At 37.3% G+C, this 16,021-nt stretch overlaps 2 protein-coding genes across 6 annotated transcripts in view; one reads left to right on the forward strand and one right to left on the reverse strand.

Moving 5' to 3' along the window:
- LOC141389381 (uncharacterized) overlaps nt 1-16,021 on the forward strand; it is a 540,923-nt gene that overhangs the window by 145,317 nt on the left and 379,585 nt on the right. The gene's annotated exons all lie outside the window — the stretch shown is intronic.
- Nucleotides 12,652-14,932, reverse strand: LOC141391198 (neprilysin-1-like). The gene has a single exon (XM_073964109.1). The coding sequence runs from the start codon at nt 14,774-14,776 to the stop codon at nt 12,713-12,715; it is 2,064 nt and encodes a 687-aa protein (XP_073820210.1). The 5' UTR covers nt 14,777-14,932; the 3' UTR covers nt 12,652-12,712.

The following is a 16,021-nucleotide window of genomic DNA, read 5'->3' on the forward strand; positions in this document are numbered from 1 at the left end:
CCTTTCTTTGCTACTCTCCATCAGTGACCCTCATTACAAATTTCAGGATTCCAGTTCAATCCCTTCACCCAAATCCAAATTGTACTAAATTTAGTACCATTTAGCACTTTTCGTACCCTTGTAATTCGAATTTCCAAAAACCTTCCTTTATTTACTCTCCATCAGTGACCTTCATTCCAAATTTCAGGATTCCAGCTCTATTCGTTCACCCAAACCCAAATTGTACTAAATTTAGTACCATTTATTACTTTTCGTGCACTTATGGTTCGAATTTCTAAAAACCTTTCCTTGCTACTCTCCATCAGTGACCCTCATTACAAATTTCAGGATTCCAGCTCAATCTGTTCACCCAAATCCAAATTGTACTAAATTTAGTACCATTTAGTACTTTTCGTACCCTTGTAATTCGAATTTCCAAAAACCTTTCATTTTTACTCTTCATCAGAGATCCTCATTCCAAATTTCAGGATTCCAGCTCTATCCGTTCACCCTAATCCAAATTGTACTAAATTTAGTACCATTTAGTACTTTTCGTACCCTTATAGTTCGAATTTACAAAAACCTTTCATTGTTACTCTTCATCAGTGACCCTCATTCCAAATGTCTGTATTCCAGCTCAATCTGTTCACCCAAATCAAAATTTTACTAAATTTAGTACCATTTAGTACTTTTCGTACCCTTACAGTTCGAATTTCCAAAAACCTTTCATTGTTACTCTTCATCAGTGACCCTCATTCCAAATGTCTGTATTCCAGCTCTATCCGTTCACCCAAATCCGAATTGTACTAAATTTAGTACCATTTAGTACTTTTCGTGCACTTATGGTTCGAATTTCTAAAAACCTTTCTTTGCTACTCTCCATCAGTGACCCTCATTACAAATTTCAGGATTCCAGTTCAATCCCTTCACCCAAATCCATATTGTACTAAATTTAGTACCATTTAGCACTTTTCGTACCCTTGTAATTCGAATTTCCAAAAACCTTTCTTTTTTACTCTCCATCAGTGACCTTCATTCCAAATTTCAGGACTCCAGCTCTATTCGTTCACCCAAACCCAAATTGTACTAAATTTAGTACCATTTATTACTTTTCGTGCACTTATGGTTCGAATTTCTAAAAACCTTTCTTTGCTACTCTCCATCAGTGACCCTAATTTAAAATTTCAGGATTCTAGCTCCATCCGTTCACCCAAATCCGAGTTGTACTAAATTTAGTACCATTTAGTACTTTTCGTACCCTTATAGTTCGAATTTACAAAAACCTTTCATTGTTACTCTTCATCAGTGACCCTCGTTCCAAATGTCATTATTCCAGCTCAATCCGTTCACCCAAATCAAAATTGTACTAAATTTAGTACCATTTAGTACTTTTCTTACCCTTGTAGTTCGAATTTCCAAAAACCCTTTGGTACATCTTTCTAGCTCTCCATCAGTTACCCCCATTCCAAATTTCAGAATTCTAGCTCTTACCGTTTGCCTAATACAAAGGGTACCATATTTAGTACCTTTTAGTACTTTTCGTACACTTCTAGGTCGAATTTCCAAAAACCCAGCCTTATCTCACCCCTACACACCAACAGCAACCTACACTCAAAATTTCAACTTTCTAGCTTCAGCGGTTTCGTCTGGGCGCTGATGAATCAGTCAGTCAATCAGTCAGTCAGTCAGTCAGTCACTCACCTCACTACTCTTTTATATATATAGATGAATAAATATAATTGTATTGTCACCAAAATCCAAAGTGTATACAAAATTTCAGATTAATCGGTTGACAGGAAGAGGGTGAAATTTGAATTACTAAATTTGACCCAAGAATAAATAATAAATAAAAAAAAAACAAACGGGGTGAGCTAAATAAAACCATTTAAAAACTGAATGAAATAACCTATAAAAAGTCGCACTTTTAAAAAGAAAAAAAAAAAATTATACAGAAACATCGTTGAACGCTTCTCCTTAGTTGTGAAATAAAACACATTTTCTTCAAAGTTGAAATCATCAGCGGGAAATTGGCATCTGGAATCAAATGATTATATAATGTAATAAATAGGTACATCCATATTTCAAATATACATATGTGTATGTATATGAAAAATGTATTGATGTAATAACCAATATCCCATCCAGCGTTTTTTGAAAATTTTAATCAAATTCGAGTCTTTTTTGATCCGACTGCACGATTAAAAAGCTGGAATATGAGCTCATTTTCTGATCATAAATGACTCCTTTGTCGGGAGGAAAACGTAACCTCAGGCGACTCTTATAAACAAATCACAAATGAGTCTTCCTCTGCACTAGTTTCGTGTCATTTTTGCTCATTTTCTGATGGTATATAAAGTCTTTTTCGAGTCGTATTTCAATCATTTATTGGTGATTTGTTGATTAATTTGGGGTTCTTTTTTCGAGTCTTTTTTGAGTCATGTTTATAATCGTTTATGAGTCTTTAGGGAATCATTTATGAGTATTTTTATTAGACGAAAACATTAAAAGAATTTTCTTTTTATTCTTCTTTGTTTCTTGTTCCTTTCCTTTGTTTTGTTGTGTTGTCTTTTCTGCTTTGCTATGACTTTTAATTATCCCCTTTACCTGTACATGTGTTGTGTTTGTCTATACTCTTAATATTATACGTTACATTTATATCAAAGTTTTGTAGAAAATGTATATGAGAATTATTTACAACAAAACAAAAATAAAACAAAACAATCAGTTTTTAATCACCTATCTGTTCAAAATATGATCAGAAGATACATAATTATAATCACTTTTCAAACACCTGCATGACCCTTTTTTTAATTAAGCATTTTTCAATCTTCATGCAGATCGAAATGTGACAATAAATAACGAAAAAATAGTCACATCTTAAACGCCTCAATGATTCATTTGCGATTGCTACACATTTGTTGTTGTATTTTAAATTGAACTCTTTTTAATCATTACAGGGAGTCACTTTTAAGTCCCTTGATCACCAAAGGGACTCTAAAAAGACTCCGAAATGTGATTTTTGAAAAAACAATCTTCCAAATGCTATCTGGGATAAAATAAAATTTCTTCCTTGTCCAATAAAATATTTCCATTCACCTTTTTGATCCAATTATAAAATGTATTGGACGTTAAATTACTAAAATGCACAATTTCAAGACAAAACACCGATTTTTTCACTCACTTTACCGTCTTTACTCAACGATTGTCTCAAATAAATTAATACAATTTCTTTTCTTTTCCTATTCGCTTGCTACGTTGCTTAACAACAACAAAGCATGAAACATTCGTGTTTTACTCATACACATCACAAAATTTCTGGGTCTCCTATTACACCATACACACAGCACTTTATTATAAACCAGCATTCCGCAGCTGCGAGAGCTCTGTTGTTACTCTCTTTGATAAAAACCCTCTCCACGCATAAAAAATATGTTTTAACATAAAAATATGTTGGTACCCAAACATATAAAATTGAGATATGTTACAAAATGTTGCAAATATATATTTTTTTGGACTCAAACAAAAAAATATTTGTTTGGATCCAAACATATTTCTAACATATATTTTTCTGCGTGTAGACACGCCGTTCGGCATCGCTATATAAAGAAGGACATATGTATATATCACGAGCTAATGTGAATCAGGGTGCACTCATTAATATGACAGAAATCTCCCCAGTACCTTCGAGAACGTTAATGGGGGAAAATATCGATGTATATTAGGGTGCTGACATTTCGGTTTGTATACCCTCCACCATAAAATGGAGGGTATAATTATATTATCTAGAGTCAGTAGCCTTGAAAAAAAATCGCCTTCATACGGGCCGGAACGAGGAAATGTCATGTAAACTACTTATTAAGTTGTATATTCGATGAAAAATGCATTAAATGTACTTAATACTAAACAATGAACGATATCCCAAGGTTATTATTATTGGTTATTATTTGAGTTATTTGAACTAAAATCAAATAGTTTGATGGGTTATGTATACTTTTCGGTGTTGTGAAGATTGAATTTCTTCAATTGCAATAATTAAACGGATTAGATCAAAATGATTTTGTGCAATTGTTATTGGCAATTGGTCACCAGTTGTTGCTTTAAAAATCCCAGCCATTTATTCTAAACTACATTTTCTTAAGGCGTACAGTATGCAAAGTTCATATTCGAACACCCCTCAAAAATGAATAAAATCGTTATTTATTCCAAATTGTTTATACAAATATGAAACAATTGATGGAAATTACTATAAGGAAAAAAAGATTTAAAAATAACAAAACAAATTTTAAATATATTCCCTCATTTTATTTATGGATGTTATTTAAGGCTTTTTTTCCTAGATCGACTCTAGTATGGAATTCGATCTATGGACCCCTAGTTTCATGCACGACTACAAAGCAACAGACGTTTCGGAAGTCAGCCAATATTCGATGTCTCATATGAAAATAAATGTTGCCAGCGTTTGTAAATGCAACGAAACGTAATCCGGGCTTAGGCAACGTAAAGACATTTTTTGGGTTTTACGTCGTACAAATCGCAACTTCCTTCAAAATTTGGTTTAAAATGTATTGTAATTTTAGAATGCAGTTTTGAAAATCATGTTATATCAAAACATATCGGAAATTATGAGGAGTAATAGATTTTTAAGGACGAACCTTTCCTCTAAAATAATCATGCTAACGAGAGTATATACACTTTTATACAGGCAAAATGGTTTCAGACCCCAAGTATGTTCGGACGAAATCCGTTTCAGACAATTTAGAGTCGATTTAGCAATGTCCGTCCGTCTGTTTGGCTGGTGCACACGAACCTCTCGAATGGATCAACCGATTCAAACCAAATTTTGGGTATCGTAAAATTTTGCCTAAACTTAGTTTAAGTTCGAAGATGGGTTATATCGGTCCACTTCTTCGGGTACCTCCTCCATAAAAGTTCGAAAATGTTCGGAAAATTTTTGTGCACGATAACTCTTGACGGGAGTAAGCGATTTAGTCCATATCCTGAAAGTTCTACCAGACTTAGATGAGGTTTCGATGTGGACTCAATCGGTCCAATCCTTCCGAAAAGTTCAGGTTAGGGCCAGCTCTCGAATCGTTTTGATTTTTGTTGTAACAACTTGTATTCACTCCCCCCCCCATACGACCGTACAAGTTTCATTAGGGAGAAACCCATACTTTCTGACAAAATAGCCTGAAAGTTACAAAAACCCCTAATACACCGTGTGTAGTTGTTGGAGCGCAAGACAACCCAGCCAAAATTCGGATCCATTAGTCATTACGTAACCCATTACAAGGTAATGTAAACAAGCTTCTTTTCCCATTACAAGTAATCTGAAAAGTAATGGGATACTTCTTAAAAAAATTACAAGGCAAACCTACTTACTTTGCTCCTCACTAAGTAATGAGGACGGTGGCACAGTGAGTGTGTGTCCGACTATAAATCCTAGGGTTGTGTGTTCAACGCTCACTGTCGGCACGAGAGTTTTTTTAATTAAAAAATAACAGTTCGTGGTGCACATGTGCACTGCACATTTAAGTTCTTAAGCAACCCTTAATGTTCGTGTGCGTGGCATAGTATGTAGTGTCTTTGGCTAGAAATCAGAGGGTTCGTGTGTTCAACTCGCACAGCAAGCGAAATAAAATAAAGTAAAATAAAAGTAAGAAGTGTGTGAAATTAAAAAAATCTCTACATCAACTGTTCTAAAAATAGAATTTTTTCAACTTACTTTACAACTTCTAGTGGCCACAGAATAACTGGTTATTCTAGTGGTCATAAAATAACTACAAACTGAGTGCGACATGCCCTTGTAAAAATAATGGTGAAGAAAGGGGGTTTGCGAGTAGTTACGGCTGCCAAAAATCCCTTACAAAACCCATGATTTTGGAAGGACTTTTTTTGCTGGGAACTCTCGAATGGATCTGCCGATGCGGGCCAACATTTGGTCTTCGTAATATTTGACCCAAGCTTAATTTAAGTCCAAAGATAATCCTTATCGGTCCACTCCTTCAGTACCTTCCCCACAAATGTTCAAAAATGTTCGGAAAATTTGCACGTACGTTAACTTTTGAAGGGAGTGACCGATTTGTTCCATACTTTACACATCCTAATGTATCTACCTGCTCTTGAATTTTTGTTGAAGCAACTTGCATTCACTGACCCCGTTTACGATGGTACAAGTTTTTTCAGGGGTACTTTCCAATTACTTTGATTTTTGTTGATGCAACTTGCATTCACTGACTCCCTTTACGACGGTAGAAGTTTTTTCAGGGGCAAGTAAATACTTCCTGAGAAAATAGCCCGAAAGTTGTAAAAATCCCTTTAGCTCGATGTGTAGTGGCTGGATCGCACTAAAGCACTCGAACTCGAAATTTGGACTTCGTCATATTTTGTCAAAGGGTGCCACCGTGATGCAATGGTATGCACACCCGCCTTGCACACATAAGGTCGTGGGTTCGATTCCCCGGTCATGCAACACCAAAACACTTTTCAACGTGGCAAAATACCCCTCAGTAATGTTGGCGGCATTTCCTGAGTATTTCTGCCATGTAAAAAGTCGTGTCTTAGACACGCCGTTCGGACTCGGCGATACACTGTAGGTCCCATATCATTGAGCTAATATGAATCGGGGTGCACTCATTGATTTGAGAGAAAAAATTTTACCAATTTTGTCCAAATTTCGATCTTCTAATATGTTGTCCAAATTTAGTTTAACTTCTAAAATGTTTAACTTAAGGTACCTCCCCTGCAAAAGTTCAACATTTTTGTTTAAGTGCAGTTTAGGGTCTGTTCGAAGATCCTTTGGAAATGTATACCGATGCTATTCGTTGTGGTCCTGTTTACAGCGATATTATGTTTTCCGTGGACAAGTTTGTGCTTTCTGACATACCAATCCAAATGTTATACGATGACCCAGTGAAATGACTAGTAGGTGCGAGATCTACCGAAAAGATATGACTTCAAAATAAAATCCACTATGTTGGTCCATTCCTTCAAGTACTTCCTTCGCAACACTTTTGAACTTTAATCCTAATCCACATTTTTGTCTGTAAGTTCAAATGTCGATCTGTCCATATATGAAAGTTTCTCTGTCGGCAAATCCGACTGATACTTTTTTACTTGTTTTGTATAAAGATGTAGCAGCGTCAACTGGGTGACGTAGGGGATGAATGATACCAAGGAACGGTCTTGACCGGCTTTAACATGGCAAAGCCCAGGACTTATCTTGGTCCCTCATTCATCTCAAGTGGACACTGACCTCCCCGTAGTGTCACCTGGGGAGCTGCCTTTAACGCCCGTTAAAGGTAGTGAGCTAACATGTGCCGCGCGTTCAGCCATAAGAACGATAAAAACTTGAGTTTGGCGTTGGGCTAGTAACTCACCCCGACAAAACACCGCCTACTTTGCAGCGGCAAAGAACATGGTAGTTAGCAGCACCAGATTCCCACACCTCGACATACACAAGGCTACATGGATATCGCCGGATGGGAAAACAAAAAATCAGATTGATCATGTTGTGATAGATGGAAGACTCTCGTCCAGTGTGTTAGATGTCCGATCGATTCGAGGTGCGAACATCGATTCGGACCATTTCCTTGTAGCAGCCAAGGTACGCACTCGCCTTAATGTTGCGGCAAAAGTGCGATTTAACACAGGACGGAAGCTGGATGTCGAGAAGCTGCAAACACAACAGATAGCACAAGCATATTCCGCTCAACTGACTCACATGCTGGAAAACAGCACTCCTTGTCCCGATAATGTAGAAGCACTTTGGCAAAGAATAGCCCACTTCCTTCAGACTGCCGCAAAAACCATACTTGGGTACCAAAAACCTCCACCTAAAAATTTATGGTACGATCAGGAGTGTCGTAAAGCTACAGAAGAAAAGAACGCGGCATATAGAGCAACACTGCATTCAGTAGCAACACGAAGAACGAAAGAAACTTATCGGGAGAAGAGGAGAGAGGAAAAGCGTATTTTCAGGAGAAAAAAGAAGGAGCAAGAAAAACGTGAGCGTGAGAAACTCGAGATGTTCAGGAGTCAGAATGAAGTCCGAAAATTTTACAAGAGTGTAAAACACCAGACTGAATGATATGGTGCAGGCACATTCTCCTGCAAAGATGACCAAGGGAATCTGGTAACTGATACAGATAGCGTACTGAGGATCTGGAAGGAGCACTTTATGAAGCTTTTGGTATCGAATATGGATGGCGATGAAGATACCCCAGAACCAATCGCAAATGACAATGTTGAATGTCTACCACCTAGCCAAAGCGAGGTTACGAGTGGTTAAAACCCATGGTCAATGAAATAATCGGGTCATACCAATGCGGTTTTAGACCTGGTAAGTCGACAATTGACCAAATCTTCACACTGCGCCAAATATCGGAGAAGACCCACGAAAGACAGATCGACACATACCACCTATTCGTCGACTATAAGGCCGCGTTCGACAGCCCAATTAGAGCAAAGGTGTTTCAAGCCATGTCTGAGTTTGGCATCCCTGCAAAACTATCGTGTGACCTATTTAATATCCTACTGGAAAAGGTCATACGAGATTCGAATATATATACGGCCAGAGACAAAAACAGCACGAAATACAATAAAGATGTAATGTTGCTTGCATACGAAGATGACATAGACATAATAGGTAGATCAGCGCGAGCCGTAACAGCCACCTTTGAAAAATTGAAAAAGAGTCTGCCAAAGTGGGTCTGGCAGTCAACGGCGATAAGACGAAGTTTACGCTATCAACACGCAAGTCGTCCAGTAGACTCGGACCAACTGTGGATGTTGATAATTATAAATTTGAGATAGTAAATGACTTTATCTACCTCGGCACCGCCATAAATAAAACCAACAATATAAGCCTTGAAATAAAGAGAATAATAATATTGGCCAACAGATGCTACTATGGTCTAAATAAACAGTTTAAAAGCAAAACCACCTCTCGTCAAACAAAACTTACACTTTACCGGACACTGATACTACCCGTGCTTATGTATGGATCTGAAGCATGGGTACTTGCGAAAGCAGATGAGGCAGAACTTGGTGTGTTTGAGAGAAAAATTCTTCGAAAGATGTATGGACCAATATGCGTTGAAGGTGAATACCGACGTCGTATGAACCACGAGCTATACCAGCCGGTCGACATCGATATAGTAAAACGTATCGAACTACAACGATTGCGTTGGTTTGGCCATGTCAGCAGGATGGATAAAGATGCCCCCGCCAAAAAGGCATTTGAATACGAGCCACTCGACGGTATACGCCCCAAGGGAAGGCCAAAACTCTGATGGAAAGACCAAGTTGAAGAAGATATCACAAAACATGGCGTCCAAAATTGAAGAAGTAAGGCAAACGATCGGTGCGTTTGGAAATCTATTCTAGTATAAAAGCCATCTAAGTAAGCAGCGTCAACTCCATTTCAAGAAATTGCAGAGATAGTTCGTTCCAACAAGTAATGTATGTGTAGAAAGAGTTTTTTCTACTACGAACCCTATTAAAATATAAGTGTTTAGGTGAGGGAGGGGAAATCCATAGGTTTCTTCGATAGTTCAACGATAGCTCAGGTTACCGAATGGTGAGCAGTGGAGGGAGAAAAGAACAAGTGAAATTAAAACAACCAGTATTAATTCTTAATATAAAATAATAATTGGCTTTATTGAGTTAAAGTATGTTCTTTTCTAATACAACAACAAAATTACCTTTGTAATTTGGGGTGGCGACAGAGGCCTTTGAGCTTTCGCTTTCAATTCTAGACGACAAGTGAACGCAGAGGTTCTTGCAAACAAGGATTGCAGTGATCGCAGAGGATCGTTGTCGTTTTCTACTACATTTACAATTAATTTCCTGTGAGAGCAAGAGTATCAAAGTGAGCGAAACAACAACAACCGCCGCCCGTTGGCATCAACACTCTACGGTCTCCGCAGAGGGAACTTGCTGAGGTGATGCCAGATGATGCCTATCAGCATTAGTGATCGACTAGGCTCGGGAAGTTGAAGTCCAACGAATCTAACTTATACAATAAGAATACATACTTTGCGAATGCGAAACCAATTTAATTAAATTTCAATGTACAAATTGGAATGAAGTATTATTTAGTACAAACTTTTTTTGACGGTTTCCTAATTTTACGTCACTTATGTAAAATAAAATGCATGAAATGAATTTCAATAGGAAAATAAAACTACACTTGATTTTTTTTTTAATTATTTGTTAAAAAAATATTTGGGGATTTTTTGGGGAAATTTAATAAAATCTGTGGAATTTTGGGAACAAATGTTGGAGAAGTTGGGGAAAAGAGGCTGAAAAATGTTGGCAACGCTGTTAAGTACCACAAATATATACTGCTTCTACGTGTACGAATATACACTTTACCACCAACACAGGCGCCATCTATACCTAAACGAAATTCAAAATTTGTTTTATTATTTTTAAATATTTCTTCGTTGTGGTAATTCCCATCAATTGTTTCATATTTATTATTATTATTTCAGATAACAATACAATTTTTTTCGGGGGCAAGTCCATACTTCCTGAGTTAATGGCTTAAAGCTCCAAGAAACCTGACCAACCAAAATGGCAAATCGCTAGGGAGTTTCTGATTGTTCCAAACTTTACTCATCGTATTATTGCATCCAGTTATGTACCAGGTTGGACTTTGGGCTATATCGGTCCCATACTTCGGGTATATATAATAAATATATGTTAGAAATATGTTTGGATCCAAACAAATATTTCTTTGGGACTGGTTGCAAACAAATATATGTTTGGATCTAAACATAATTTGTTTGTGTCCAAACAAATATATCTTTGCAACATTTTGTAACATATCTCAATTTTATTTGTTTGGGTACCAACATATTTTTTATGTTAGTACATATGTCGGGTGTCACCGTGGTACAATGGTATGCACACCCGCCTTGCACACACAAGGTCGTGGGATCGATTCCCCGGCCAGGCAACATCAAAACACTTTTCAACGGTGGCAAAATACCACTCAGTAATGTTGGCGACATTTCCTGAGTATTTCAGCCATGTAAAACTACAAGTAGTGTCGAAATGCACGCCGTTCGGACTCGGCGATAAACAGTAGGTCCAATATCATTGAGCTAATATGAATCGGGGTGCAATCATTGATATGAGAGAAGTCTCCCTTGTCCCTTATGGGATGTTTGTGGAACAATTATTATCATATGTTTTATGGGTGGAGAGAGGATTTTAATCAAAGAGAGTAACAACATGGCTCTCACGGCTGCGGAATGCTGTTTTATAATAAAGAGCTGTTTGTATAGTGCAATAGGAGACGCAGAAGCGTTGGTCGCGTTTTATGGCAAACATGTGTGTGTGTTTTTGTTGTTTTTAACCAACGTAGCAAGCGAAGGGGAAGGAAAAAATGTTGTTATTTTTTCTTCAGTGTTCTAAATACAATCGTTGAGTAAAGACGGTAAAGTGAGTGAATAAATCAGTGTTTTGTGTTTTCTTAAAGAAATTGTGTTTTTTAGTAAATTAAATGCCCAATACATTTTATAATTGGAAATTTTATAATTGAATCAAAAAGGTGAATGGAAATATTTTATTGGACAAGGAAGAAATCGCATTTAATATTGGTAATTACATCAATACATTTTTCATATACATACATATGTATATTTGAAATATGGATGTACCTATTTATTACATTATATAATCATTTGATTCCAGATTCCGATTTCCCGCTGATGATTTCATCTTTCAGGGAAATGTGTTTTATTTCACAACTAAGAAGAAGCGTTCAACGATGTTTCTATATAATTTTTTTGCGATTTTTTATACATTATTTTATTCAGTTTTTCTTTTATTAAAGTCTGTTTTGTCTTTCTTTGGAATTTTTTATGTACCTATGTGTCTGTTGTGCTTTTGCTTTTTTTCTATGCCTTTCAATAAACAACCACCATTTATAAATGTGTGTATATGTTAGAGATAGCCAGTGAGCGCTTGCTGAGAGCAAGTGAGCATACATTTCAATGTGTTTAACATTGAAATTTACGCTTCCTTGCTCTCAGTAAGCGCCCTCTGGTGCATGTGTGGCTTTTTGTATTTGTTTGCACCTACACATATATTTGTTTGCAGGACCCAAACATATTTTATGTTTGGGACTGATTGCAAACAAATATATGTTTGGCACATATGTTAGAGAGGATTTTTTTTTCCTCCTTGTACGATTTTTTATGAGCCAAGTACACACCTCCTTTGATAATGGCCCGAAAGCTCCAAACAACTTTCGGGCGCATACCAAAATGGTTAGTGTGCAAGATAACTCTCAAACGTTTTCAAAAATATTTCGAGTTCTCTATGAATCAGAAGTTTGCTTACTAACAATTTTTAAAAATATGTCAATGGTATACGGTACCTACAGATTCCACGTTTTTTGAAGCAAACTCGTGATAGAAAATTAATATATTTTATATTCGGCACCATATTTTATAGTCAGCAAAGCTACTTTCCTACTTCTTTGTCTGTAGTTTTGGAAAAATAGTAATTTTATTTAACATTTTAAATGTTTTATGTTTTTTTATTTTTAAAAATTAATGTACAAGTTAAATTCGTATTATCTTGCGTCAATATAAAGCAATCTATATAAATCCTTATATAAACTTATATAAATACTTAAAAAATACTTGGCCTCTAACAATTTCCAGCAGCGAGTTTTCCAAGAATCTTTTCCATCTCTAGATTCCTTCATTTCCTTTTATTTCTAATAAATTTCACATTTTTGTACAGGATTCATAGCGCTACCCTTGGGACATTGGAATGCCTCGGCGAAACCATTAAAATTCGATAGAGGACCAATGACTCTAAACTTATTCGGTACGTGGTTATCTGTCGATGCCATATATTTGCGGAATGTCGGTGTGATATCATTACACCACAGCTGGGCGTAGCTGATAAAGAATAGTTTACGATCGGTATAGTTGACGGGTGGCATTGATTCCACAACAGCTCTAGGATTTGTGGCCAAAGCATTTTCTAACCACTTAACATAGGCCGCAAATGCCAAACGGACGCCACCATTATCGGCAATGTTTTCGCCTTGGGAAGGCATGTCGGGTAAATGTTGGCCATGGAAAATATATTTTTGATATTGAGTATTAAAGCACTGAGAGCGGGCATTAAATTCGCGAATTGATTCCGCATCCCACCATTCCAAACTGTTACCTTGGGCATCGTAATGTCTGCCATCGTTATCTAGGCCATGCATTAGTTCGTGGGACAACAAAGCTCCCAAAACTCCAAAATTGAAGGCATTGGCAAACGAGGAAGACCAGGCATAATTGGGTTGGAGTATGGTAACGGGGACCTTGACGGCATTTTCAATTAAAACATTAACCGGGGCCGTGGAAATTTGCTGACTCACATCCAACGGTTGGGGTGGTGCATAAATGGCATTTCGTCTCTGTTGGCTACCCAGGGCGAATAGGTTTTTAAGATTTTCCACAAAGTCATGGGAATTTACCTGAAAAGGTTGGAACACCCCTTCGAAATTGTAGTTTTTATAGGAAACAATTTCCCATTTCATGGCTTTTATTTTTTCCACAGCATAGTTACGTGTATCCGCACTTATCCACGAATATTGTTGAGGTGATTGCAGGGCCTCAATAAAGGTGGCCTTTATGTCCTGCCACATGCCATTAACACCCTGCTCCGTATCATCCATGTTATATTTACGATAAAGCATGTTATCGAAATTCTTGGAGAAATAGGTTTTCATTTGTCGCAGACACATATCCTGCAGTTTTTGTTGCGTTTCCGGAATGATCAGCATGAACTTTTCAATGAGACGGTAGAATATGTAGTTGGCCACAACCCGTTTGGGAGTCTGTTGTAAAGTTCTGATGAGATTCTTCACATAATCTGGACTCCAATAGACCTTGAAGTTGGGCAGGGTACCCAACGAATGCTGAACCAATTTTTTGATATCTATATAGGGATAGGTGCTTTGCTGGACTTCATCCATGGTATTGAGAGTGTAAAGATCGGTATGGACCTTTTTAATATCAGCCATTCCTGCAGCCAAATTCGTTTCAAATTGCACCATTTCTGTTGCCACCTGGTGTCCCACATTCTTGTCTAACCCCAGGAATATATACAGTTTGGTGGCAATGCTGTTAATGTAGTTATTGACAAAAGCAACATTGGAGGGATTTAGGTATATATCTCTCGACTCCAAGGCAAATTGTTGTTCAATTAAGTATATGAGATTCTGGGTATTATCTGCAAAATCCACACTTATTTCGCTGCCGATAACTGCAATTATGCCATATTTATTGACTATGGCGGCTGTGGTATTTTGCCAATCGAAGCTTTCTTCCGGCCAATAGGGTCCAGCCATGGCCGGCATTTGACCAAATTCGCCAATAAGTTCCAACAACTTTGCCGTATAGGAGCTTTTAAAGTTTGGCAGATTCATGCAAGACCTGAAGAAATTCTTTACTTTTTTATCCACATTGGTGTCCTGCGGTTCGTTGGTGTTCATCAGCAGCAAAATCTTTTGATCTCTTTCCTCCTGTAGACTGTGAAACAAACCTGTTTCTAATTTTCCCTCGGCATCGGCTGAATTATAGGTGTTCCAATTGCCACAGGCAAATTCATAGAAATCGTCACAGGGATGTACATTCAAATTCATGTATCTGGACATTTCCAGGCCTTTGTTGATGCGGTTTTGATCTGTCAACATTTGAGGTACTGATAGAATTGCCCTCACCACATATAAGAACATGTAAAAAAATATCGCCCAACACAAAAGATTGGAGCTTATCATGGCTGGGTAACACTTCACTGCAACTTTCCCACGAAACTGAACTTTTCCCAAGCGGCTCAGGTTATTTAAAAGATGTGTTTGCTATCATTATTCATTTTTTGTCAAAAATATTGACTTCCACAAATGTATAAAACGTGTATTTCATTTGAAACGTACAAAAAAAACTGACAAGGTAATTGTGTTCGGATTACTGGGTCATAATTGCATTAAATCTGAAGGTCATCATAATAATGAAATTCTCACTTACATTTGCTTTCAAAATTTTGATTCATGCTTTTCCATTATGAGAACAGCCAGCCGGAGAAGCCTGTTCCCCCAACACACACTTTCTTCCATTCATTGAACCCTCGAATGAAATTCAAGTTCAATGGATGTCAAAATTGTGGCAACACATTTTGTTCTATTCGTGAACTCTTTCTGCTCTCTCTCTCTCTCTGTTATGAGTTAAAAAAAAAACAAGTGAGCAAAGGCTATAGTCGGGACGGGGCCGACCATGTGTTACCCTACACCACTACCCCTGTGCATAAGTTTTTCACTGGTAAACATTTCTTTTAGGGAATATAATCCGAATACTATCAAACAAACATATGCCTCTTTCTCTCGGGACCCCCATGAGCAACCAAAATTTCGTGATCATCCGATCAAAATTGCGACCTGTAGCAAGATTGCAAAAAATGGAAGACTTAGATGCATTGTGGTATCTCCCTTGTTGGCCACCTTCGCCAACCTACTTTACACCAATTTAAAGGTAATATTTTCTTCTTCTATTGACAGGCTTTGCCGTTGGAATACCCTCTACTAGAAGCCGATATATTCACAAAGAATAAAACTTTGAATTTGTCTCCATATGAGTTTTTCCCCATTCCGACCCCTAAATATTATCCGACTATCACCACAATCAATAGGCTTCTTCCTCTGTGGGGACCGCATCTACCCCCAAAATGTCGTGACTATCCGATCAAAATTCCAACCGGTAGCGCGATTACAAAAAATGAAAAAAATGGATATATTACTGACTTTTGCGATACCTCGGTTGTTTGCCCTTTTACGCCAACATACTTTGCATCAATATAAAGGAGATCATTTCTTCTACCATTGGCGGGCTTTCTTTTTGAAATACTCCTACCAGAAGCAAAGTTATTCGCATAAGAAAAAACTTTGACTTTTCTCCACATAAGCTTTTTGCTTATTCCGACTCCTGAATATTATCCGACCAGCACCAAACTTAATAGGCTTCTTCCTCTG

The sequence above is a fragment of the Musca autumnalis genome, unplaced genomic scaffold (assembly GCF_047663935.1).
Source record: "Musca autumnalis isolate F117 unplaced genomic scaffold, ASM4766393v1 scaffold_1, whole genome shotgun sequence".
In the NCBI taxonomy this organism is placed as follows: Eukaryota; Metazoa; Arthropoda; class Insecta; order Diptera; family Muscidae; genus Musca; species Musca autumnalis.